This window comes from Pteronotus mesoamericanus, unplaced genomic scaffold (assembly GCF_021234165.1).
Source record: "Pteronotus mesoamericanus isolate MK-2021 breed Mesoamerican mustached bat unplaced genomic scaffold, CSHL_Meso_final scaffold_174, whole genome shotgun sequence".
Classification (NCBI taxonomy): domain Eukaryota; kingdom Metazoa; phylum Chordata; class Mammalia; order Chiroptera; family Mormoopidae; genus Pteronotus; species Pteronotus mesoamericanus.
Window position 1 is genome coordinate 16,480,146 of NW_026555309.1, and position 26,978 is coordinate 16,507,123.

The 26,978-nt window shown below is 43.4% G+C and overlaps 1 protein-coding gene across 2 annotated transcripts in view; it reads left to right on the top strand.

Annotated features, from left to right (window-relative positions):
- PTDSS1 (phosphatidylserine synthase 1) overlaps positions 1–26,978 on the top strand; it is a 63,847-nt gene that overhangs the window by 19,639 nt on the left and 17,230 nt on the right. For both annotated transcript variants that reach the window (XM_054590294.1, XM_054590295.1), the window contains exons 3-9: positions 5,711–5,755; positions 8,625–8,749; positions 13,674–13,832; positions 16,270–16,421; positions 19,216–19,357; positions 21,260–21,372; positions 25,617–25,682. In XM_054590294.1, coding sequence (XP_054446269.1) covers positions 5,711–5,755; positions 8,625–8,749; positions 13,674–13,832; positions 16,270–16,421; positions 19,216–19,357; positions 21,260–21,372; positions 25,617–25,682 — 802 coding nt within the window. The remainder of the gene's footprint in view (positions 1–5,710; positions 5,756–8,624; positions 8,750–13,673; positions 13,833–16,269; positions 16,422–19,215; positions 19,358–21,259; positions 21,373–25,616; positions 25,683–26,978) is intronic.

The following is a 26,978-nucleotide window of genomic DNA, read 5'->3' on the forward strand; positions in this document are numbered from 1 at the left end:
TTTTTAAATATGCCTGGTAAGAGAACCAGGATCCAAAACAAAACGGTGCCTCCTTTCTTCACCACACTCTAAGGAGCCTTCCCTCCTTCTCCCGCGCCATCAGGGAGGAAGAAGAATACCTGAGCTGGATGGAGGTCCAGACTTTTCCAGGCAGTTTTTAGCAGGTTGGAAATAAAGTGGGTAAGAAGCACACCCTGAGATGGAGCACTTGTAAGAAGTGGGCAGATTGGAAATTCACTACTGAACGGGTCACCTTACATTCTCCAGGGCTTTCTCTCACCTTTTGTAGGTAAAAGACAGAGATGGCTCCCACCAGCCCGGTTCAGGGCAGTGCACCTTGGCACTACTCTGTCTCTCCTGAAACCCACCATATGGGATTTCCTAAGCGTTTGTTCAGATCCAGTGCATTTGTTTGCAAAGCTGAAAGGTCGTTTTTAAAACTTGTCTTTTTCGAGAAACATTGTGATGTGATATTATGATACATAAGTGGGAAATCTAGAAAAAAGAGGAAAGAATTCAATTAGGGGTAAGGCAAGGCTTAAAGAAAATGAAACAGCACTGCAATAAAATGAAAATGTGCTTTCCAGGTCCTGGGACAGGGGTGCCTGCCACGGGGAAGCGCACAGTGGCAGGGGAGTGCCCTTGGGCTGAAGCTGTTGTTCGTCGGGTTGAGGAGAGCTGTCAGGCCTCTCAGCTCCAAGTCCTTCGAGCACCCTGTCTGTCCTCTTGTTTGCTCTGGAACACACTGCTTAGGGCCACATAATCAGGGGCTGAGTCTGTTTTCGGACGGCTTCTCTTAGAAGAATCGCAGGTGGAGGAGGACTTTGGCGGCCTTTCTGCCGGTTGATGTGAGGGAAGTCCCATCAGCATCCTGGCCTTTCCAGCCACCCTCCACCCCCCACCCCCCACCTGCTTACCAGTTCCACACCGCGGGAGCTCAGCACCACCCTCCAGCTTGCGTCTCCCTGAGACAGCCCTGGCTCCGACCCTCAGCTCCCCGCAGTTGCTCCTCTTGAGCTGGCCCAGGCCCGACAGAGTTGATGGAGAGCCCGACATATAGGCTCTCTGGCCAAAGGGAAGTCCTGTGAGCTGGGTGACCCTGGGCTGGTTTCGTGGGGCTCAGTGTCCTTATGCGTAAAATGGGGATGATGGTACCACCCTCGTCACCCAGCTGTCAGGAGACCTGAGAGATAACGTGGGGGTGTATCAGCCCCCACCCAGCCCGGTACACAGTGAGTGCTCAGGAAAGCACTGCTAACTATTACACATTAATGTTACGGTCACTCTTGAGAATGACACCATATAATTTAAGTGTTGATTGGGTATGTAATAGCCCAATGAAGTTTAGAGTAGGACCTTGTAAGAGGAGACCACCAAGAAAGCTGGGCCCCCCTCTTAAGTCTGAAAGGCTAACTCAGTGATGGGGATGAAGTAGCATTTGCAGGCTGGGCAGCCATCAGCATTCATGGTGACAAGTCAAGAGCATCAACCAAAAATCGGTGAAGAAGAGCATTTGGAAGAGAAAATTCCTTAAAAGATGTCAACGTTAGCCATCATTTTCCAATGTTTTTTGAAGAAAGTTAACCATGTTACGTTCCCTAAAAGGGGATTCTGGTTTCTCTGCTTCACTGTGCTTCTCTGTGAAAAGAGCAGACGATTAAAAACAATATAGGTGTTCCTCACTGTCTGAGCCCTCACTGTCAGAACCCAGACATTGAACAGATTGGGATAAACTTTTAAATAAATCTCTCCCTCTCTGAGCTTGTTACAGAGCTCGCCAAAACGGTGAACGAGCAGACCAGGCCCGTGCACGTGGCGCCTTGGTGTAAGGCCCGGCAATTAATGCTGGAAGGAGCAGATCTTTGCTAAGAACATTGCAACCTTGGGGGAGCCTGGGGCACTCATGCTCTGAATCCAGCTTTCCCACGAGACCCAGCACTTCCCATCCTCCCCTCCAGGCTATGAGTCAGAACCCCCAAAAGTTTCCCGTGTCCTTATCTGCACAGGATCTGGAATACGTTGTCATCAGCCTCCATGTAATAGTCTAGGAGAACATGTGCCGTGTTACTCTCAATTATGGTGAAACCTGGGAAAGGGTACAGGTCTTAATAGCCCAGGTAAAACCCAGGTGCAGCAGGACAGGATCTTGCAAGGAAGTCCTTCACGGCTCCAGAGTCACCTCGTGGAGCTGGGGCAGGCACCATCCCAGCAGCAGCGCCTGGCCTAATCCCTTACTGCAGGCTGCATGGCAGAAACTCTCCTTCTGCTTCCTAAACCGTGTGCCAGCGAGAGAGAAGCGCCTCTCATGGCTCTCCTACTCCCTTCCAAAACATGTGGTCCAGAGAGCGTGAGTGGCCAACCATGCTTAGTTTAAATATTCACCCCAAACTCCCATTTCCGGTGGACCTTTCTGCTTCTCCTACCGGAAGTAAGCTTTCCCATCCCCCACTGGGGTTGGGTGGGTTTCCTATATTCCCGGGGGCTTCTTAGCCTGTACCCTGTTCTGAACGCCCTTTCACACCTGTTACAAGCTCTTACTACTTGCCATCCAAAATTCAGACACCACATTACTTTGGCTAAAGCAGAGCCTCTTGCAAACCTAACTTACTTCCTGAATTCTCACCATCTATACTCAGGGACTGAATAGAATTGGATGGTGGGGGGTACTTGTAACCGGTCTCCTAATGTGGACCCGATTTAAGACAAAATAGTGAGAAGTTGCAAAATTTCCTTGGCAAGTGGAACGGGACACCTGAGACAAGGTAGCTGAGCACAGTGGCCGAGCCATTTACAACCCCGTGGCAAGGGGCCGCCAGGGTGGAAGGCCCCAGTACCTGGCAGGGGGAGCGCCCCGGGGGATCAAGGTCTGTACCCCAGGGTAACCCCTCCTCCCTTGGCCTTTCCTCCCTGGAGAAAACATCTGGGCCTCAGTTGTGTTTTAGCCGCAGGCTCTGAAAAGCAGCAAAACCAGGTGGGTGGTAGCCAGAACCAACTTCAATGACTAAAGACCCTCTGCCTGTCACTGACCAGTCCGTGGAGACCATGACCCTGAAAGGGTACACTTGGAGAACTGGTGGATATTCTGCTGAACCCTCCCCTGAGATTCCCACCTGCGAGAGAGAGAGGGGAAGAGAGAGAGAGAGAGAGAGAGAGAGAGAGAGAATGAATGAACCTCAAGACAAAGGACTCAGCAGTGTTCTCCCTCTGGGGAGCAGCCCACTCCATTCCTTTTTATTCTCCCTCATTTCTTTCCCCACAGGCACGCGTCTCCTAAACTCTAAGGCAATGGGCAGCTGGCAGCTTGTCCCAGGCTAATCCCCTGAACCTGTCCCCAAAGCTCCGTCTTCTCTGGCTTCCCAGTGAGCCCAGGCAGCCCAGCTTAGGCTCTCCTGTTGCTTCTTCTGTGCTAAGCCCTTCCTTGATTCACTGTCCCCAGCTTTAATAAACAGATCCTCATAGCCCCTGGACTCATGTTGTGAAGTCTCTCCTACACGGAGCCAAGAACTCGCACATCACAGCCGGCCCTGAGCAGCCCCACTCAGGGCCAGGCCCCTGTCCAGTAACAGATGCATCAAAAGAAAGCAGTTCAGATATGTTTTAATGTAGTCTGTGTAAGAAGAGATGGGTTTTAGAATGAGTTCCAGACTGAAAATTATAATGTAATATTTGCTTCAGACAGGATGCCTGGTTGTAAGCAACAGAAGCTGACTCTGTTGATTTTTTAAAAAGCCTGTTAAGAGGATATTGGCGGGCTCTAGGAGGAATCATAGAAGGCTAGGAGACAAGTTTCCATGAAAACTTCCAGAAACTGGCATGTCACTAAGAATTGGTCCAATGAGGACACCCCAGTGAGCATAGACTATAGTCTGTCCCTCTGTCACTTCTTCAGTGAACTCTTATGGACTCTCCACTGCCACACTCAACCACTGTGAGAAGTGCCACCTCCACACTGTCTCTGCTGGCCAGCACCAGAGAGAGAAGAGGAGGGCTGTGCATATTTTATCTCTAGTATCGCTAGTTCCTGAGGTCAAGTCTGGCACGGGTGCAACTGAAGAACTATTATAAAGCAGGTTCTGGCGTCTCCCTGGGAGACACGGGATTCATGGTGCTGGAAACCCTCCAAGTGCAGGGAGGCTGTCCCAAAGGTGCGGGCAGCCCCAGAGAGGTCGCATTAGAACAGTGTTCCACTCCTGTGACCATTTGCTTGTAATCACTTTAGTGGGTCAAGGTCCAGCTTGCTTGCTTGTTTCTACTTTTTTTTAAAAAATGAAATAAAATAGAAGAGAAAGTGTTGGTATGTTACTTATACTAAGTTTCATCTTGTGAAACTTTTATTTGCATTGTATGGAATCTGCATCTGTGTATGGAAACTGAGTCGCCATATAAAAGCTATTTCGTTACCACAGTTCATGACCCTAACATCCTGCATGTTCAAATGCTCAAAGGGTTCGTTTTTTTGTCTCATTCCCTACTTCACTTACTTTCAAAGCACAGTATTTCTCTTTTATTTTCAGAGTAAGTTAGTTCCTCTGCTTTCGGCTGCCACATACACACATGCACACACAATACAATGTCCAGTGCCTCTTTCCCCTGGAGCTCCTGGGATGCAGGGAGATTTCACTTGTTAAGGTACAATGTGTATTACATACACTTAAAGGCTAGTCTGGTAACCTACTTACTGTTACAACATTGTTTCCCTGGGAAATGATGGTCTGAGTTCTAAAGAAAAACAAAAACAAAAACTGTTATACAGGTGCTGGCGAGGCTGTGGAGAAAAGGGAACCCTAGTACACTGTTGGTGGGAATGCAGACTGGTGCAGCCACTGTGGAAAGCAGTGTGGAATTTCCTCAAAAAGCTGAAAATGGAACTGCCTTTTGATCCAGGGATTCCCCTGCTGGGACTAGACCCTAAGAACACCAAAACGCCAATACAAAAAACCCTATGCACCCCTATGTTCATAGCAGCACAATTTACAATAGCCAAGTGTTGGCAGCAACCTAAATGCCCATCAGTAGATGATTGGATCAAAAAGTTATGGTACATATACACAATGGAATACTACACAGCAGAAAGAAAAAAAGAACTGCTAAACTTCACGACAGCATGGATGGAACTGGAGAGCATTATGCTAAGTGAAATAAGCCAGGGAGCGAAAGACAAATGCCATATGATCTCACCTATAAGTGGAACCTAACCAACAATACAAAGATGCAAGGAAAATAGGACCAGCAACACTGAAAGGAAAAGAAATCAACAGAGACAAGAGGGAAGGAGGGAGGGGGGTCAGGGAAAAGGAAGGGGAGAAGAAAGTCAAGGAACATATAGCAAGGACTCATGGACAAAACCAAAGGGGAAGAGCTGAGGGAGGGAAGGAGGGAGGGGGCAAGGGAAAGTGGTGGGGGGGTGGGCAGAGACAAATGTATTTGAAAAAATAAATTAAAAAAAATTAAAAAAAAAAAACTGTTGTAGAAATTTGGTGTCTGTTAGCACCTATGGTTATGGATGTTACAATATGGGTAAAACATTTCAGCCAGACTTTGACCTCAAAGTGTCTGTGGCTGGGTCAGGGGGGTGGGAGGGATTTTTTTTTTAAGTAGACAGTTTTTGCTATTATCAATATTTATCTTTGTGGAGATCAGCAACATTGTCTTCAGTCTTCCTCTCTGTGTAAAATCAGTTCATTCTAACCTTATAATGTTACTTTTGCAGGTCCCTTTACTCGACCTCATCCAGCCTTGTGGCGAATGGTTTTTGGTGAGTTACCCATTAGCTTTAAAAATATATTCTGCTTACAATTTTTTTTCCATATACCAGCATAGCACTTTTACTTACCACTTTACAGAAAAACTTTATAGTTTTTTACTTCTTGGTGTTCCTAATATAATTTTTTTATTAAAAATCTTTGCCACAAAATGGAGTACTGGTGATAATCAACATTCTCGTACATGTGAACTGTTTGAACTCCACTTGTCCCCTTCTTATGCCATTGTCCCTTAATGTCCCTTAACAGGATCTGACATAATGGAATGTGGCTTGTTTTTCTTTATGCACCTTCATGTTTCCCTTTGCTGGTGCAGGCTCCAGTGCACCCTGTGAGCATGTTGGTCTCGTTGGCATCCAGGAGGACTGAAAATCCAGCGATGTCAATGTTAGGAGTGGGGAAGAACTTGGGAAAGGGAGACATCTTTAGACAGAGTCCTGATTGGAACTATGGTTTAGTGATAAGCATTTCATGTAAATATTGGATGTCATATTTTTATTTGATTTCCAGTCCAAATAGTGAAATCACCTGAATGGATTTAAAACAGGCCTTCAAAACTACAGATATTGGCTTTGTCTTGCCTAAATAAGACATCAAATAATTGTAACATCTGAAAATGTAATCTTATGGAAAAGGACCCTGAAGATGGGCCTTTTGCTCGAGGTTGCCTGTTTTTGCTTTAGTGTTCAGGGATCATAGGTGAATCCCTTTGAATTTAGTGGTCAGTCTTCCTCATGCGTCCAGCAGGGGTTCACTGATTACCTCTGCGTGTGTGCAGGCGCTGCGCTGGCCCTGAGGCTGGGGAGGGGGGCCCACAGCCCAGGAGCAGCAGCCCTTCCAGTCTGGGGGAGCTTTTAGAGGGAGAGCTACAACAAACCTATTGTTAAACAAACCCATAATCCAAAAAAAAAAAATCAGATGCTGATTCAGTGCTGGGCATTCATTAAAACCGTATGAGGCGATAGTGACTGGATGGCTGCTTCTGCCTGTGCATGAGGGGAGGCTGCAGTGCAGGATGCTTAATCCGAAACCTGCATGAGAAGAAGGATGGAGGCACGCAAAGGTGGGCGGGGGGCGGGGGGGCAGGCAAAGGAATCGCTACTAAAATGGTCCCCAGCTGGGAAAAGTTTGGTGTGTTGCAGGCCAGCATGGCCAGAGCATAGCAGGCCTGGGAATAGGGAGAGAGCGGCGGGAGTTGGGCGTAGATGGCCCCCGCAGGGCACGGGGCCAGCGAGGACTGTGCACGCGGGGGCAGTGGGAAGTCACAGGGGGATTTTTTGCAGAGACGTGAGATGGTTCGTTTACATTTTTAAAAAGATAGTCCTGGTTGCATCATACTTACATCTCGTGGACTTAATATTGCTGCTTGAAGTTGAAGGTTGTTTTCAACTGGTTGGCTACATCTGTTTTTCCTATTTCAAACGGTCCATTATAGGTAATGAGCAGATTTGCTTCTTACCTGAGATGCTTTTGGGAATCATGGAGCCCTTTGATCATCGGATGAGAACTATAGACCCTTGCCTTTCCTAACAGGCGCACAAACACACGTGCACTCAGGCATGCTTGCTCACTCACACACAGTCCTGCAGGTTCTTCATGGAGCTCGAAGCCCAGCCCTGAACCCCAGCTTAAGAGCCCCTGCCCCAGAGGTGCCTTTTGCCTATTGTAAGGTACTTATTCTGAAAGGATTATAATTAAAAGGTACAGTGGCAGGCATTTGAGTTGAAAATTTGTAAAAGTAGCTGATGCCTAAGTACAAACCTGAGAAGGTCCTCATCCCTGTGTGCCTGCAGCGTGTGCTCACTGGGCCCTGGGATGCGCCACCTGGTGGATATGCTCCTCTCGAGCCCCTCCCCGGCCTCGGCTCCCTGTTGGAAGGCCCGGCGCTGCAGCCGTTCCATTTCATTCCAGCCACAGATGCGCTCTCCTCTGGAGTGGCACGTTGCCGATGAGTGCCAAGCCAAGTTCAGATGGGGTGCCGTGATCCAAGGTCGTTTGTATCACAGTGTCTAGATGCCCTACGTTAACGTTTTAATTCTAGCAGGTTCCCAGAAAGCAAAGTGACAAAGCCACTTGTGGTTGGTTTCAAAATCCTTCTAAAATGTATTCACTGGGTTTTGCCTCCTTAAAGTGGATTAACTTTATTTTTGAATGGTGTGGGATGATTATTAGGATACCAGTCACGATGTGCTGTGACACTAACATGACGCCTGCAGGGCTAACATGAGGCGTAAGGCATGGGTGAGTGGCCCTGGGCCACCTCTCGCCCTTTATACCTGTCGCTGCTGGAGTGACCCCCCGACCAGACTGAACACTCGGCCTCGCCCACCTCCATCCACTCTCCACACAGTGGCCAGAGTCAGCTTTGTAAAATGTTCCTTAGATCATCTCAGTTCCCCATTTAAATCCTGTCACGTGTTCCTTGTTTCACTTAAGAAGGAATCTGAAATCTTTGCCACAGCCCCCAGCCGTGACTGTCACTTCAGTGCCACCTAACTCCCTTCCCCTTTCTCCTGGCACCCCAGCCACCTGCCAACGTCCAGACATTTCTTTTTCCAGGGACCTACCAGCCCACCTTTCTCTGCCCGAAAGCTGCTTCCACCCCTGCATTCCCGCACCCAACCCCCTCTGTCTGCCAGTCCTTCGAGTGTCTGTTTTAGCGTAATTTTCCCAGCAAGTATTACCGACCCTCTTACTCTGGATTAGGACTCTCATCAAAGGACATACCAGATTGTGTGGGATCTCAACACGCTGTGTGACAATATCAGTGTCTGCTTTGGCCTAGTGACTCGCGTATAATGTGTGCTTTGCATCTGACACCTGGATCTGTCTGCAGGGTAAGATTGTTTTTGTTTCCCTCAGGACTCAGTGTGCTCTACTTCCTGTTCCTGGTCTTCCTTCTCTTCCTGAACTTCGAGCAGGTGAAATCCCTAATGTACTGGCTAGATCCAAATCTTCGATACGCCACAAGGGAAGCGGACATCATGGTATGTTCTCATCAGTGGTCTCAGAAACTGGTGGGCTTCTGGTGCCAGATGCACATTCTAAATTGTTCCTGCTGTGTATTTCCTGTGTAGAGATCTAAAAACCAGGTCTCCGGGGAGGCTGGTGAGGTGCGTGGGTTTCCTGAGGGAAACAGGGCGATGAAATCCGCTCTTGGAGCACAGGGGTAAGGCCGGGAGCATGTGAACGTTACCATGAGACAGGCCTGGGTGTGAATTCTGCCTCTGTCACTTGTTGGCTGTAGGATGTGGGTAGCCTGCTCCGTTTATCTGGGGAGTTGGTTGCGAACTAAACGAAGTGACATTATCCATGAGGCCCAGCACAGTGCACACACCAGGTCCTCAGTGATGGCAGCTGCGGCTGCTCTGTCACCCTCAGCTCCTCTGTTTCCCAGTCCAGCCCCGACACACGATCCTTCCCACCCACTCGCCATGAAGGGCCAGTTGTAATGATTCAGGCCATTGCATTCATTATTTTTATTAAATCACAAAAAATAATTTTATTCTTGGCTAAAACTACTTTGTACTTTGACTATAAAGGACTGTTTTACACTGTAATAATGCAGTTGCTCTCGCCCACCTCCCCCTTTTTAAATGCCTAACATTTGTTACAGATTGAAAAAAAAGCCAGTCATGCTCAGAGAAGGAGAGCAGGCATTTAGGTCAAAGACAGGCCCTTGTTTAACGAACAAGAAACAATGAAAGGGACTTGATAAAAAGTCTGAGAAATAATCCTTCTACCACAGTTGAGATTGGTCAGGCCCTTCTCTGAGTGCTGTTTCCAGATTTTATCTTTAACTTTTATAAAGGACATACTAAAGGCAAAAGTAAGAATGCCAAACATTACTTAAAACTCCCAGGGAGAATAGTCTGCTGGGGGTCCTTACTCTAAGGAAGGGGAAGGTACAGGGTGACTTCACAGCTTCTACTGAAAATGGTTGTGACAGTTATGGTGAGGGTGACAGCCGTGGCTGACAGTGGGTGTCTGCTCTGCCAGGCACTCGGCGGTGCTTCATTTTGAACCTGTGTAAGTCTCATGCATGCATGGCTGACATTAATACCCCTGTCTTACCGAGGAGAAAAGAGAAGCTCAAAATAGATAAGTATCTCGCTCAGAGCACCGATTGGTAAGATCCCTTTGGCTCCAAAACCTGTACTTTCCTTTTGGGCTATTCTTCAATTATACAGTTGTAGTAATAGTAGTAGTAGTAGTAGTAGTAGTAGTAATAAAGTGCTTTGATGCCCACTGAAATCTATGAAATAGAGATTAGGGGAAAGGTGTCTCAGCTATGATATTCCCCCCCCACAATTTTCTTGGTCCTTTGAAGTAAACTGACTTGTAGTTGGATTTACAGGTGAGTCTGTCAATCACATTCTCACGGCGAGCTGGGGAGGTTAAATATAATAATTTTTTTTTTTTTTTGACATCTAGCTTCCTTAGGAATTTGACTTCACAGAGATATTTGCCTGTAGCACTGACAGCCCCCAAAGAGCTGAAACTGGCTTTTGAAATCTAGTTTCCAAATATTAGCTAATTCTTTCTTGCCAAAGGCAAAGCACGAAGCTGTTTTCAGCTTCCTAGAGTTCCAGTGCTGTCAGAACACCTTGGTCTTTTCCATCGCTAATCCCCAATCACTTCCTACTTCCTTAAAGAAACCTCACAGTTCTAAGGACCTGTGCACAGAAGGCTCTAGAGAAGCACCTGCCCTCTCATGGAATCCGTAGTGAGGAGCAGTACTTTATCCCGGTCAGAAAGGCTATAGTTCCCTGGTCCCCAGGGTCACCTGCTTTGCCCTCCTTCAGTGCGGCCACCTTCTCATAAACTCAGAAGACTCAAGTCCCTGCCTTGTGTGCACATCGAAATTCATACTCTTTTTTTTTCCCCCTTTTAGAATTAATATCATAAAATAGGATTGGGGGTCATTGAAATCCTATTAGAGGCAGGCTGTGTGTGTGTGTGCGCGCGCGCGCGTGTGTGTGTGTGTGTGTAATTACCTGAAAAGTTTGCTATTTTTCTAAATAAGAATTTTATTTAAAAATATGTGTTCTGACTTCAGGCAGGCTTCAGAGCACAGCTCATTTGTAAACTGGGCTGTCTGAAGCAGCAGTCCTCCGTTCGGTAGATGCGCGGTAGAAGCGCACGGAGCTTTGTCTGTGTGCTAGACCCTGGCGCTGCCTGCCTCCTGGAGCTCTGAGTCTGCAAGAGGGCAGGTGAAGCAAGTAATCGTTGCCTCTTTTTCTTTTACTCAAGACAACTTCAAGAGTTTTTAAAAATTCTATCAACATACGCCCAATCTTGTTTCATTTTACCCCACCCCCCACATCTTGGATTATTTTGAAACAGTCCTCAAACATTATATCTAAAGTACAGGAACTCTTTGAAAATAGTTGCTTAACAGGTAACAGTATGCAGTCATTGCTCACATTTCCCAGTCACCTCACAAAGGTTTTTTACAGTTGATTTACGCAAAATAGGATCAAGACAAAGTCCACACATTGTATTTACTATGGCTCTTACATTGCTTTTAACCTGCAGTCACTCCCCACCTGTTTTCACCTTGAGCTTTGTCAAAGAAACCATATTGTTTATTTTATAGAGTTTCTCATGTCTGGATTTTGCAACTTGCATTTGCAGGGTGTTATTTAACACATCTCTCTGGGCCCCATATTTCCTGTAAACTGGGTGTGAGGTGTAGAAGCTGCTTCCAGATTCCTGTTCAGTTCTGTGTCCTCAGTGGGCCTGCCTCACAGACGGCGGTGCTGTCTACCCCTCTGCTTGTCTCTCACTCTGTAACACTAAGATTGATCGTGGGGGTCAGGAAGTCAATATCAATTTTAAAATATGTCGTCAATTCATTATAGACATGGCTTTTGGGAAGGGGAAGAAAGAAACTTTATATTAAATGCACCAAACATTATCACATATTGAAACTTTCATCCCAGTTGTTAACTACTGTGGTGTATAAAGGACATGTCGCAGAACCAGGAAGGCGTGACGATTACAGATGTGTGCAGTGCGATCAAGGAAAAGAAGTGGATGCCATGAGGATTTACAGAAGAGGCCCAATCTAGTCTGGGAAGTCAGGGCTCCTGTGGGAAAATGATAGTTAAGCCGAGAACTAAAAAGTGAATGGAAGTTGGCCAAGGAAAGCTGGGGTTGGGGTTTGGGTTGGGGGCTTTGTCCCCCATTCAGGAAGGGGAACAGCCTGCGAGGAGGTCCCGACTCAGGATGCTGGGATCAGTCGAGAGCTAAAGGAGAACAGAAATCAAGAGGCAGAAGAGGGTGGTTCCTGAGGCTGGGGAGATGTCAACAAGGGGTTTGGGTGTTATTCTGAATATAATAAAGGCCAGGGAAGGTTTACAAATAGAGCAGTAACATGATCTGCGTTGGTGTTTTAGGGGTTCAATTAATAATGCTCCCCATCTCCAGTCCCGTTGGGAAACAGAACAGAAGTGCAGAATATCAGCTGATTTCTTCCTGGGGAAAGCTCAGTGAAGCAGACAGCTTTAGACCTGGCCGTGCGGCCTTGTTAACACAGCCCCTCTGCCTCCAAATTAGTCAGGCTTCTCCTTGTCCCATTGGACAGCCACAGGCTTCTTCCCAAGAGGAGGGAGCAGACAAGAACTCCCTGTGCTGTCTGTAGGCAGATAATTTCCAAAGACACTGGAGTTCATACATGCATCCTTCTTCAAAGGTCACCAACCTTAGACAGGAGAGAGAGCGAGGGGGAGAGTGGGGCAGCAGGCCGGGAGCGTGTAGTCATGGAGATCCTTGCACACTGGGAACGGCGCCTGATCCAGCCACCCCCCAAACACACTCACACCCATATTGATTTGGTTCTTCATCTGTAAAATGATTTCGTTTGCAGAGAATCGATAATAGGAAGCAAATCCAAATACAGGGAGACCAGTTAAAAATCTCTGTAGTCTTAAGCGGCAGGTGGGTACTCAGGTGCTTATTAGTGTTATCCATACTCTTGAATATCTGAAACATTTCATAATTTTAAAAAGCTCTAGCAGACATCTCAGTAAGAAATAACAGGTAGTGAGAGGGAGAAAAGAAACACCTGAGGAGGTGAAATGACCAGGACTTGTGTTAGGTTAAGTGTTGGGCAGCGAGGGAGGGGAGGAGTCACGGAGGTCAGCCCTGGGACCAGTCGGGAGGCAGACAGAATGTGCTTCTCCTCCCTCGGTAACGGGGGCTTAACATCACTTTGGAGTATATTAAAAACAAAAAGATGTGAGAAATAGAACAGCATTTTTCAAAGCTGTGTAATTTTTTGATGTTTAAGTTCTGTACTATTTAATACATTTCAGAGTGGGGGTTATTCTGTTTTTCTGATTTCTGAAGTTGGGTGCTCTGGCTTCTTTTCTAATAGTAAGCATTTTAGTCTTTTTGTTTCCCTCTGAGTTCTGCTTCACCACATTCCATCATTTTTGATATATAGTATTTTCATTATCATTTATTACTGAATATATTTTAAATTTCTGTTATGATTTCTTCCTTAATTCATGATTTTTAGAGACGTGTTTTTAAATTTCCAAACCTATGGGGATTCTATTTTTTCTTTATTTATTGGGATGTTATATATCTTTGCTCCTGGCCTTAACACAGTTGCCCTGTATTCAGGTGACGTAGGCTATGTGATACCACTTCTTTAAGATGTGTTAAGCCTCTGTAAAATTATTTTGCTTCTTGTTTTAACCCAGCTTTTGCAATTCAGAGCAAAACAGTTTAATTTATAAACTCTTAATGCTTGCCCATATTTCCTGAAGAATCCTAAAATTTTATTGGGCAGAACATATATTAGTTATCAACATCCTATCAGTGCCTTTTTATTACCAGAACCCTGGAAGCAAGCTGATGCCTAGAGTATCATTTGTTGTTTCCCTTTTTACTTTAAACCAGGAATATGCCGTGAACTGCCACGTAATCACCTGGGAGAGGATTATCAGCCATTTTGATATATTTGCATTTGGACATTTCTGGGGCTGGGCCATGAAGGCCTTACTGATCCGTAGTTACGGTCTCTGCTGGACCATCAGTATCACCTGGGAGCTCACTGAGGTAAGAAGGGCATGCAGGCCGTTACCTGGACCTTCAGTGTGGACAGTTCATCTGGAGGAAGAAGATTGCCTGTCTGTTAACAGTCACGTTGTCCATTCTCCAGGCTCGGTGGTGCAAAACCACCCCCGGCAATGTTTTACAGCGTCTTGAGAAAAGAACGGCTTCTCAGTAACCTAAAATGTGCTTCTATGTCACAAATCTTAAAGAGAAACAAATGAAATAGAGTTAAAAAATGAAACTGAAATCCCAAGTGAGACAAATAAAGGGTAGTGAGATCTGCTTAGAAGTAAATAGTTTAACCCATTGACTAGTTTCCAATTTGAGATAAATAGGATTGTGGTGTTTAGAATAATTATAAGGGCATCAATGATATTTTGTAGCTAAATAATCAATTCCCAATATAGCTTTAATATCTCAGTAACAAAAGTATTGTCTCACTTAATGAATAAAAGAGATACAGTCTTGAAAAACTATTAGCAAGGTGAAATTTTAGAAACTGATTCATTTATTGTTCAATTATTACATCATTCTTCCTCATTCCCAAGAAACAAAATTGTCCGTGTGCACAGTATATTTCTCCATGCCGGTCCTTAGCCTGACCCTAACTTAGAGAAGTGTACCAGTTAGATACAGCTCCTATTAATGTCTCTCCCAGCCCTGGAGGCTTGAAGTCCTAGTTGAAATGGTCAGCGGGGTTGGTTCCTTCTGAGAGAGGTGAGGGTGAGTCTGTTCCAAGCTTCTCTCTTAGCTTCTCACGGTTCGCTGGCAGTCTTGGGCTTTTCTTGGCCTATAGACGCATCACCCCGGTCTTGGCTTTCATCTTCACAAGGCGTTCTCCCTGCGCGCATTCACATGGTGTCCTTTTTCTAGTGCCACCAGTCCCGCCAGATTAGGGGTGCACCCTGCTCTAGTATGACCTCTTAACTAATTACTTCTGCATGACTGTTTCCAGCTGAGGTCACATTATGAGATAATGGAGGCGAGGACTTCACCATATGGACTTTTAGGGGACACAGTCCACAGCAGTGCTCAGCACTGTACGTACATCATCCTAAGTCCTCGCCATAAACCAGAAAAGGCAGCATATATTCCCCATGTGCACATGAGGGAACCGGCACTCGGAGCCTCGCTTTGCAGTTGATCTAGGATTGGACTCCAACTGTCCTGCCTGTGCTCCTGCTCACTTACCACATTTACCTCTGACTTCCAGGCATCTGCATGAACTGGCTGCTCTGTGTGACCTGTGCAAGGCACTTGGCCTTTCTGGGCCTCCTGTGCTCCCTCTTCCCTCCCACTACAGACAGGACCTGCTGTACCTTCTTTCCCTGCTGCTCAGTGTCCCATCGTCCCCAAGTTCTGTAGACTCTTCTCAACACCTTCCAGTCCATCAGCATCTTCTCACACTTCTGCGCCCACTTGTATCTAATCCACTGTCACCTCCTGTCTGAATTACTCTTCTCCTCCTTTCATACAATCTTTTGACAAAGTGACCCTTTTCAGACCTCAACCCAGCAAGTACTAATGACTCTTTAGCGTTTGTCTGATACTGTTAAGACAAAATCCAGAGTCCTGAAGCAGACTGCGAAGCTCCATGTTCACTGGCCCAGGCCCACTTCCTCAGCCTAGATACCTCCTTCCACCTTATCTTCTGTGTCCTGGTCATCTGTGCTTCCTTTGTTTCAAAGACTCTGTGTCCTTCCCTCTCACTGAGCCCTCCTCCAAGCTGTTATCTTCTCCTCTGCCCCCTCCACTGGCTGTGCTCCCAGTTTGTGCACCAGAAACACTTGCCACTTCCTACCTTATTTTGTGGTTCTAGATAAGCATCTGACTCCTGCCCTTGAGATTAAGGACCTTGACTTCATTTTGTCTCACTACCTCGCTCCTCATAGGCGCTTCCTAACTGCGAATCAGTTAGCGTGAGATTTCCTGTTGAGCAATCAGTTTCCTACATCCTGTTATCAAGGTCTAACCCTTTTTACTTAAATCTACTTTTATAGCTTCCTCACTGTTCTACCCTGATATCTGTGGAATTTTTCTAAAATGCACAGCTTGAATTATCAAGCTACTAATTTTGAATGTCATGCCAGTGCTTTGCTGGCAGGTGTGAAAATTTTTCTCCTTTACCCCTCCTGACTCCTTGCCATGATGTATGTCATTAGCCAATGTAATTCATTAAGAGTATTTCTTAAAGTGGGGCCATCGTTTCTTTAAAGCTCTATGTCAGCAGATGAGCTGTTTGGATTATTATTATTTGCAAGCCAGCCACAATATAAAAAACAAGAACCAAATTACAGACCCTACTTTTTTTTAATTCATTAGGAAAAAAATGACATGTCAACAACTTTTCCTGAAACATATATGATTAAAAGGAAATGTATCTTTCTGTGTGGTACTGCATTTTTTTTTTTTTCCAACCATCGTCTGTTGTGTTTCTCAGCTGTTCTTCATGCATCTCCTGCCCAATTTTGCGGAGTGCTGGTGGGATCAGGTCATCCTGGACATCCTGTTGTGCAACGGCGGTGGCATCTGGCTTGGCATGGTGGTTTGCCGGTTTTTAGAGATGAGGACCTACCACTGGGCAAGCTTCAAGTGAGTTGTCTTCTTCCTGAATGTCAGTCACAATGGTCACAGTGTACATTTTACTGCGGTAGCAGCACACAGCTTTATAGTACAGCCTTTGATCAGAAGGAATAAATTATACATTGGTAATTGAAACTCATAAATGATTATAAACCTAATTTCAAGCATTCATCCAGAAAGTGCTAAGCCATTTATGAGTTTCTCAAATGTGTCCTCTTCTTTTTATCTTCATGCCCCAGCCAATATTCAGACTTCAGTCCCTGCGTTAATTAGTCGCCTGTCCCCAGATTAACCCCTCAAAACCTCCTCACATCATTGCTTGAGGGATTTGTTCAAGAATGTCCAATTCATCCTGTCATTCCCCTGTGATAGCTTCTCATGGTTGTTGGGACAAATGGTACATCCATGGACTCAGTGGGTCAGGCTCCTTTCTCCACACCCTCCAGGGGACCTAACGCCCTGCGCCCATGTGCACACTCCTGTCTGCCCGGGTTTCACTGGTGTTCCCGTGGACCCAGGTCCTTTGCTTTCCCAACTCGGCCCACTTGTTACATCTTCAGGCAGTTGTCTCTGACTGTCGAGTTTAGTTGCTCGCTCCTCCTCGGCCTCCGTGGAGGACACTGCACAGCCCCTCGTTCTCCATCGTGCATCTCTGAACTGGCTGCTCAGTTTGACTGGCAGGAACCGTGCCATGGATAAGGAGGGAAGACCACTGGTAGTGATGACGAATATATTGTAGTGGCTCTTTTTATTGTGTTTAAAACTTTATTTATATATGATTTTAAAGGGTTTATTCCAACATATGGATAAACCATAACGTACTTAAACAATTCCCTTTTATGATCATTTAGTTGTTTGAGTTTTCACTTTAAGAATGCTAGAGGTGACATTTTTGAATATGTATCTTTGTGTGCATCTCTGATTTTTTTAACATAAATTCTTAGAAATAAAACGTACCAATTTATGTTGTCACCTGTATACACCAATGAATATGTGTTCATTTCAGTACTTCCTTGAATTTTTAAACTTTGTCAATTTTATTACACATAAAATTTTGTGGTATTAAATTTCTAGTGTATTTCTTTTGGATTTTTCTCTCAGTGCTTTTTATAGATTAAGGATATTAATGTTTGTCATAAATGTGACTTTATTTTCTGTTTTGTCATCTTTTAATTTTGTTTGTGGTCAATTTGTCATTTAAACTTGAAAAGCTTTAAATCTTTTAGGTAAATATTAATCTGTATTTTCTTCTAGTTCTTTAATGGTTTAGTCTCTTCTATTGTAAAGAACTTTTATGTTAATAATTGTTTTTGTGGCCAGTGACTTGAAAGGATGCTTTTTAATACATTTAAGTCACTATATTTTGTAACAAAAATGTCGCTGTGCTGGATGTTGCTCTAAGCAAGCTCTATAAGCACTATCTCCCTTGATATTAATACTAGGGGTAGATGCTGTATTCTTTTCATTTTAGGGATGACGATATGGAGACTTAGTTTAGTAATTTGCCTAAGGACACACAGCTAGAAAACTGTTGAGTCTGAATTTGTGTTGGTCTGGCTCCTTAAACTCTGCTATAATGCTTCCCCACTTAATATTTATGCCTCAAATTTGGCTTGAGAATCATTTTGTTGGGTCACGAAACTAATAAATAGAAAATTCCATCAGTGTTGTTTTTTTTTTTTAAGTTACATTAAATGTACAAATGAATATAGAAGAACTTGAGTTGAAACAACCTCTTTACTGTTGTATATTAAGTATTCCAGATCTCACTCATGCTGTATTTCTCCACTTATTCTCATCTTTTTCTACCTCTTTTCATGAAGTTTGACCTTTTTTTAAAAAATGGGCCCTTCATAGTTGTTTATTTTTGTATAGTTAGTCTCTCTTTTTTGTTGCCTTTGTACCTCAAATCTGCTTGCTGCAAGATTTTTCTCATTACATGCCTGTTAATGGATAGATGAGTGAATGAAGGCACACAACCTGGTTTCCTTCCACTTCCCCCACCTCCCCCCGAAAAACTAAAAGGCCTGACTTGTACGCACTCGTGCCTTCAGCACTAGGCACAGGGTCTGAGACATAAAGATTTGTGATACAAGTTACCAGTTATAACTGCCGTCTGCCTTGGGTGTCGGCTGTCCTGGCAAGCCAGACAGGGCCAGCGTGCACCCAGCCCTGAGGCTGCAGAGTGAGCCTGCGCCAGCCCGCTGCTCTCTCTGAGCCTAAATGTTCTCATTTGTAATATGTGGACTGTCTGTGCCTGCCATGGGAGTATGAAATTCTTAATTAAGTCACTTCTAAAATTAAAAATAAAGTTAAAAATCAGTGCTCACTTACCTGAGGAAGAGACAGGGTGAAGTAACAATGTGGAAGACCTCGAGAATACGGAGTGTGTTCTCTGTTTTACTGTAATGCTCTGACCTGGGAGGCAAACAGTGGGTGGGTATCGGATTCTTGATGGCAGCCTCCTTCTTCCTGGCCTGGTTCCAGAAGGTTGTCTCTCATGCCTCTTAGCTTCTTTTGTCACCAATTCCCAGATCAAGGCCTCTCCTGGCTTTGCAGTGACCGGACGTCTGCACTGTGCCTATCACCCCTGACGTTCCCCAGGGCTTCACCTGTGAGTAGAAAGGCCATAGCCAGAGAAACAGTGCAAATCGAAAGGAGTCTTTTTGTTCAGAGCATTGGTTGTAAAATAGTCAAAGTACAGGGTTTGGGTTTTTTTTTTCCTTCTTTTTTCCTTGTTTTTTGGATTTTTTTCTTCCCCTTATCTCTTGGGATTTTCACTGGAGCCGTTTTCTTCTTTCAGGGACATCCACACCACCACCGGGAAAATCAAAAGGGCTGTGCTGCAGTTCACTCCTGCCAGCTGGACCTACGTTCGGTGGTTCGACCCCAAATCTTCATTTCAGAGAGTGGCTGGGATATACCTTTTCATGATCATCTGGCAGGTATTTCAGGTGGCCAGGACTAGGAAGACAAATTATAACTGTCCTGGAATTTAGAGGTAACGCTAGTTGACATTACTTACCAGCTGGATGCTTCCTCGTGAAGGCATTTTAAAATACAGATCTTTGAATTACAAATCAGAAACAGATTAAAATGTCCTGAAAGAAACTCAGGGTCAGCCTCCATCACCCAATGAGTTAGTCATTGGATTGCTTTTTAGAAAGATCATTTTCAGGACCAAAGGGATAACATGCCAGGCTTTTTCTTATGCTCCAAAATCAATGTATGATTTTCAAAACTGTGCCTCAGCCTTTGCCGCTTTGGGTAATTAATAGAGTGCTAAATAAAGAAGCCCTCTGCCCCCTCACCACCCCGTGGGGGTTGGCACCCTGGGGGACCTGGGTTCTGCAGAGTGGTGTCGGCCATGGAGAGAAGCTCTCATAGCAAGCGCACCGTTACATGAGTGGCATCATTCACACGGCCAGGGTCCTGGGAAAAGGCTACCAAACACCTGTTTTCCAGACACAGCCATTTTTATTGATTTTCCCCTCCCCAGGTGGTTTCACAGCTTTGAAAGACAAGCCAAAAGAAACCAGCTTTCTTTTGGAGGGTCTTTTAGAATCATCAGAAATAGTATAGGGTAGGGTAAAAAGAGGTTTACAGTCATTCATATGGAAAATAAGACAATAATTAATAATTAATAAAATGAGAATTGTTTCATGTAGTCACAACTGTAAACCCACTTTTGCCCCACCTGTATTTTGAACATATGCACAAAAGCCCCCGACATAAGGAAAAATCAGCATGTGTCACTTTTAAGACAGGCAGTCCTTGTACACACACAAAATAACAACACCCATCTCAGTAAATGGAGTTTATGGTTACAGAGGTATATGTGAACAGTCAGTCACTGTGGTTTGGGGAAGTCAGTGTGTATAAACATTGGAGTGTAAGTGGATCGGGATTAAGTTCTACCTTCCCAGGGCAATGTCAGGGAAGATAGAGGTTTTCTTCTGTTAGAAGAACTGAGGAGGGATTCCGATTTGTCCAGGAGAGACAGCAGTGTGCTCTTAGAATGGCAGCATTCCACAGGGCACACCTGTCCTGAGTGTGAGCGTTACACTGTGAGCAGCCTCCCCTACCTAGTGTTTTAGTGAGTGGACCAATTTTTAGTCTATATCTGTGAAGTCAGTGTTATGGGAAAAGATATGCGTTTTGTGTCACCGAAATGAACCTGCTGGTCCATATGATGTGTTCTCAAAGCAGTGACCTTTCCTACTCTGTGCTTCTTGCTTAACCTGGAAGGGAAGTGCAGGACCTGGGCTCTTGAGCATTGAGCCTGTCCCTGGGGAAGTCTCTTGTGCTGCTAATGACTCATAGTGCAATGAGCTGCACTAGAAGCTTCCCTCAGGGAAGTACCACTGCCCCAGGCTCCACTTGGACCAACCCTCCACACCCGCTTTTAAGAGCTGCCTTTGGTCAAGGGTCTGCTTAGTCCCAGGATTAGCGCCTGATTTCTACAAGGCCACATGTGTGTTCATGGCATGTATTTGTTTTCATGATTTCTGCTATTTTCAAAGTGTGTCTTTCCTGCCTATCCCAGCAGATCACACACATGACCCAAGTTCACAAGAGTCATGTGAACCAGGAAATATGACAAAAAGCTGGTGTCCCATGTGCTTTTTCTAGTATCCAGCACCTCCCCTTTGACCCCCTGTTGGCTGGTGCCCATATTGTGCTGGCTGCTAACAAGTTTGAATAGCAATCCTTGGAAGAAGCTATGCAATTTCTGAAAATGCTTTGAACTTCCAATTATTTTTAGTTGTAGAATGGCCATTAAGGAAATATATTATTGTGATTTAGTATGAAGTATCAGGTTGACTAATACCTTCTTTGTTTTTCAGCTGACTGAGCTGAATACCTTCTTCTTGAAACATATCTTCGTGTTCCAAGCCAGTCATCCATTAAGTTGGTGCAGAATTCTCTTTATTGGTATAATCACGGCTCCCACAGTGAGGTAATTCGGTATAAGTCTGACTGTCATTTGAGCATGTTAACCTGCTTTATATTCTCCTGTTTAGCATAAGGGAAATCACATAAACTAGCAGATTTTCCATGAAAATATTCTAAAAAATTATACATCCATAATATGAAGGAAAGGTTTTGCTCTCAGACCTCAGTAACAAAAAGTGAATAATCAAAACCACAGCATTATTTTCAACCCCCTTTACTAGCTTTACTGCTATTCCTTCTCCCCCCGGTCCCCCAGTTATAGCCTATTAAAATAGTAGCTGAGTAGCAGTGATGCTGAGGTTTTCTTTTTCATGAGATTATTGAAAAATACAAATGTTTTTATGGTAGACCTGAAGTTGTAAGTGATTTTTTTTATTTTTTAAATGTTACTTTTCAATTACAGTTGACATTCAATATTGTTTTATATTATTTTAAGGTGTATAGCATAGTGGTTAGACACATAATTTACAGAGTGATCCCCCAGTAATGCCAGTACCCACCTGGCACCATGCATAGTTATTACACTGTTACTGACTATATTCCCTGTGCTGTGCTTTACATCCCCGTGACTGTTTTGTAACTGCCAGTTTGTGCTTCTAAATCTCTTCACCTTTTTTATCCAGCCTCCCGAACTCCCCCCTTCTGGCAACTATTAGTTTGTTCTGTGTATCTCTGAGTCTGTTTCTGTTTTGTTTGTTCATTTATTTTGTTCTTTAGATTCCACATGTAAGTGAAATCATATGGTATTTGTCTTTCTCTGTGGGACTATCATTTAGCATAATACTCTCTATTTCTATCCATGTTGTTGCAAATGGTAAGATTTCATACTTTTTTATGGCTGAGTAATATTCCATTGTATATATGTACCACATCTTATCCATTCATTTATTGATTGGCACTTGGGTTGCTTCTGTATCTTGGCTATTTTAAATAATACTGCAGTGATCATAGAGGAGCATATATCTTTTCAATTTAGTGCTGTGGATTTCTTTGGGTAAATATTCAGAAGCGGAATTGCTGGGTAATGAGCTAGTTCTATGTTTAATTGTTTGAGGAACCTCTGTCCTGTTTTCCACAGTGGTTGCACCAGTTTGTAATCCCACCAACAGTGCACCAGGATTCTCTTACCACATCCTCATACATTCTCCCCAACACTTGCTTGTTGATTTATTGATGATAGCCACTCTGACAGATTGAGATGATATCTCATTGTGGTTTTAATTTGCATTTCTTTGGTGATTAGGGACATTAAGCATCTTTTCAGTTCTATTGGCCATCTGTCATTTTTTGGTTTGGAACGTGTTCCATGTGCACTTGTTTTCTTAACCATTCAGCTACCCTATGTCTTTTCTTTTAACTGGATCATTTAATCTGTTTACATTTAAAATAGGAATATAGTTATTGCCATTTTACTATTTAAATTTATGGGGTCCCCCCCCCTTCTTCAAAGAAGACTCTTGAATATTTTTTACAGTATTGGTTTGGTGGTCATGAACTCCTATAGGTTTTTCTTGTCTGGGAAGGATGTTATTTTCAGAATGAGACTGTTAACTCTTTTAGAGCCAATTAAGTTAATTTCCTTTTATTAAAAAAGTGTCCTTCCGATAGTCCTCCAGAACAACTCGTGTAAGCTTGGATATTCATACGGTTGTTTCCCTGGGTTCCCACAGGGTCCTAGACACGAGGTATTACCGGAGACTGTCCCTCACATAGGCTGATCCCAGTGAATTTCAAAGCAAAACATTTTCTTTCTTTTATTTTTTTTCTATTTAGAAATGGCATTAAACTAATATGGAGTATTGGCATTGATTAGTAGAAGCAACCAAAGATCTCTGAACAGCTGATACAAACACAAACTAAGCAGATAAAAGGGTTAGCTTTTCAGAAGCTGTAGGCAGGGGTGTCCAACCTTTTGGCATCTCTGGGCCACACTGGAAAAAGAAGAGTTGTCTTGGGCCACACATTAAATACAATTTTTTGTCATCACAAAAAATCTCATAATGTTTTAAGTAAATTTACGATTTTGTGTCAGACCTCATTCATAGCCATCTTGGGCTGCATGCACCTCGCCGGCCATGGGTTGGGCTCCCCTGCTGTAGGGTAACTTATCGTTTTAATGGGCTTGCAAACTACACAAATAGAGGCCTCACTTGCTAAGGAGAGTAGGTGATGGTTTTGGTCAAGCACACCCCTCACCTCCAGCCAGCACCTGTTCTTGTCCTCATCCATTATTACAACTCATTTGTAACATGATATTTAGGATGTATATCACTATATCTTGAATTGAGCAAACTGAAGAAAGCATAGCGGAATCCTATGGAGTTAGACCAAAAATTCTATTTCTTTTTATTTTGAACTAAACAGGAAAGTAACAGTTGTTAAGCTGGCAGCCCTTTGACACTTTATAGACCAGTGATCTGTTGAAGTAGTTATCTTCTATGCTGTTTTTCATTTGCTAGGTTGGAGCCTCCCTCCCTTATTTAAAATTTAATTTAATTTGAAGCTCACAATTATTTTCAGGAAAGATGAGTAGCAGTTTCTTCATAAAATTGGGAGAAATCAACAAAATCAATAAGCAAGGAAAGAAATCTCATAAAACAGAGTAGCAAATCACATCTGGTTTATTATGAAATTTCAATATTGTTAAGCATTTCAGAACAAAAACTGGAGGCAAAAAATCCAATATTTTGACTTTTTGAGAGCTCTTCAAAATTTTTGCCTAACGCTATGGATTTCCACATGATTTTTTTGTTTGTTTATTTGTTAGAAATTAGCCACTTTATTTCTTATGCCAATTTGAGGCAGTTCCTATGGAAGGAAACACTTTAACAAGCTCCTTAGAAGAACAAAGTGCCCTGATGGGTTTTAAACAGCCGTTCCAGTTAGCGATGGAGAGACAGCTCATAGGTGTCAGGATAAATCGTATACTCCTTGTCTCCATTTCCTTCCTTTGTGGTTAGATTTTCATATGAATCTGCTTTGAGAAAATACTTCTGTGATCCTTCTTTTAATCTGATATATAAAGTACAGTATAAGGGGATGGATATATTAGAGGATAAGTAGCCGAACTGGTAAAAGCAAATTAGGTAACAAGATGTGAGGTTAGAGGAAAACCTGAATTCCTTATCGTTAGAATTCTTCATTGGGGTGAATGAGGCAATAGTTCATGGATGAGCTTTAGGTATAAGCTCCTGAAATTCAACGCAAAATTTTGTGTGAGTTTTATTTGCCTTTATCATGGCTTTCTACAAATTCTCAAAGGAGTGTGTGGTCCCAGAAAGATCATCTGCTGGTTCAGATGCAACTTCTGACAAGATGGAGGCTCTAAGCCCGTGCTGACCCACACGGCAGCCACCCACCACTTGGGGTTGTGGGTGCTGGGCCTGTGGCTCGGCCTCACTGAAATGTGCTGGATTGCGAAACACATACCAGACTTTGGAGACTTAGTACAAAAACAATATAATGCTTTCGATATATTGGGTTAAATAACATATTATGAAAATGAATTTTATCTCTTCCTTTTTACTTTTCTAACGTGACTACTAAAAAATCTTAAATTGCATTTACGGCCTGTATTGTATTTCTGTTGGGTAGGTGATTCTCTGAGCCTTTCAACTCCATGTCATTGCCTCTTCCTTTTTGATCTCATCAGTAATATTCAAAGTCATTGGCATTCAGTGACAGCAAGGTGTAGACAGGGTCCCATTCCAGTTTCCAAGAGCCATATATACATATGTACGCGTGTGTGTGTGTGTGTATAAAATATATGTATACATAGAAAAATATATATGTGTGTATATAAATATATGTGTGTGTATATATATTTTTTGTTTGTTTGTTTGTTTTTGCCTGGTTACCCGGCAGCAAACTTTGTCCTGGAGCGAGCCAGAAGAGACAGTTAATGACCATGTAGGTGACTCTCGGGAATCACCTCCGTAAAGGAAGACTAAAGCACCCACTGGGATTGCTTTGGAAGCCTGTCCCTGAACCAAGACCTCCTTTGCTAATAACCTGGCTCTTTAAACCACACTCCTCTCCCTCCAACCCAGCCCGAACCCCTAACCTCTGGCAGGAGTATTTCAACAAGCACCAGCTTCCTAGCCCTTTGAGTAGAAGTAGACCAGGCACCTCGAGTACGTGGCACAAGGCAGGACATTTTGTATACGCACTCTGTCACAGTAATTTAACTCCATACTGACTTGTTGGTCTTACAGAAGCTCTCAGTGAATTCCACCTTTGTCCTTTCAGACAGTACTACGCTTACCTCACCGACACGCAGTGCAAACGCGTAGGAACACAGTGCTGGGTGTTTGGGTAAGTATCTCTTATGGTGGAGGTTTAAAAAATACTTAAGCCTCTAAATTTCTTTGATTATTTCTTAACCCTGTGTTAAGTGCCTTTCAGTACAGTTTTCATATGAAGTTTTGCTGATGTTTTTACATGGCTTTCATTTGTTTTGTTTTGTTTTTTAACCTTAGGTCTTTTTATCCTCAGACGAAAGAGTACAAAATACAGTGAATTAGATAATTCTGCCCTTTATATTTATACTGCCCTTTAACTTAAATTTGATTCTTCCACATGCTTAATAGCTTAGTATTTTTTTTGTTTTTACTTTTTTTACATTTATTTTTAGTTTTAAGTTGTAGTTTATATTAGTTTTAGTCGTATAGCATAGTGGTTAGACATTTATATAATTTATGAAGTGACCCTCCCTGGTAAGTCTAGTACCCACCTAGCCCCATAAGATAGTTATTACACTGTTATTGACTGTACTCCCTATGCTGTGCTTTACATCCTCCTGACTGTTTTGTAACTACCAGCCTGTACTTCTCAAACCCTTCACCTTTTTCACCCACTCCCCCAACATCACTCCCATCTGGCAAGCATCAGTTTGTTCTCCGAATCTATGAGTCTGTTTCTATTTTGTTTGTTCATTTATTTTGCTTTTGACATTTTACATATAAATGAAATCATGTGGTATTTGTCTTTCTCTATCTGACTTATTTCACTTAGCATAGTACCTTCTAGGTCCCTCCATGTTGTCACACATGTTAAGATTTCATTCTTATTTAAGGCTGGGTAATATTTCATTGTATATATGTATCACATATTCTTTATCCACTCATCTGTTGTTGGGCACTTAGGTTGCTTCCATATCTTGGCTATTGTAGATAATGCTGCAGTGAACATAGAAATGCATATATTTTTTCAAATTTGTGTTTTGGGTTTCTTCAGATGCATTCCCAGAGGCAGAATTATTGGGTCATGTGGTGGTTCTATTTATAATTTTTTGAGGTAACTCCATACTGTTCTCCACAGTGGCTGCACCCGTCTGCATTCCCACCATCAGTGCATGAGGGTTCCCTTTTCTCCACGTCCTTGCCAGCACTTGTTGTTTGTTGATTTATTGGTAATAGTATATGGTTTTCATTTTTAACATTACCTTCTCTAAGTTTAGAATAGCTGATTGGCAAATTGTGGAAAGAGAGTATAAAAACTGCTTTTAGAAAAATATTAGGAAATCTAAAAATATCCCACACCTAGAAGTCAGATACCTTATTTTATGAAATAAATTAGATACAAAATGCATTGTTCCGATTTCCTCTGAAT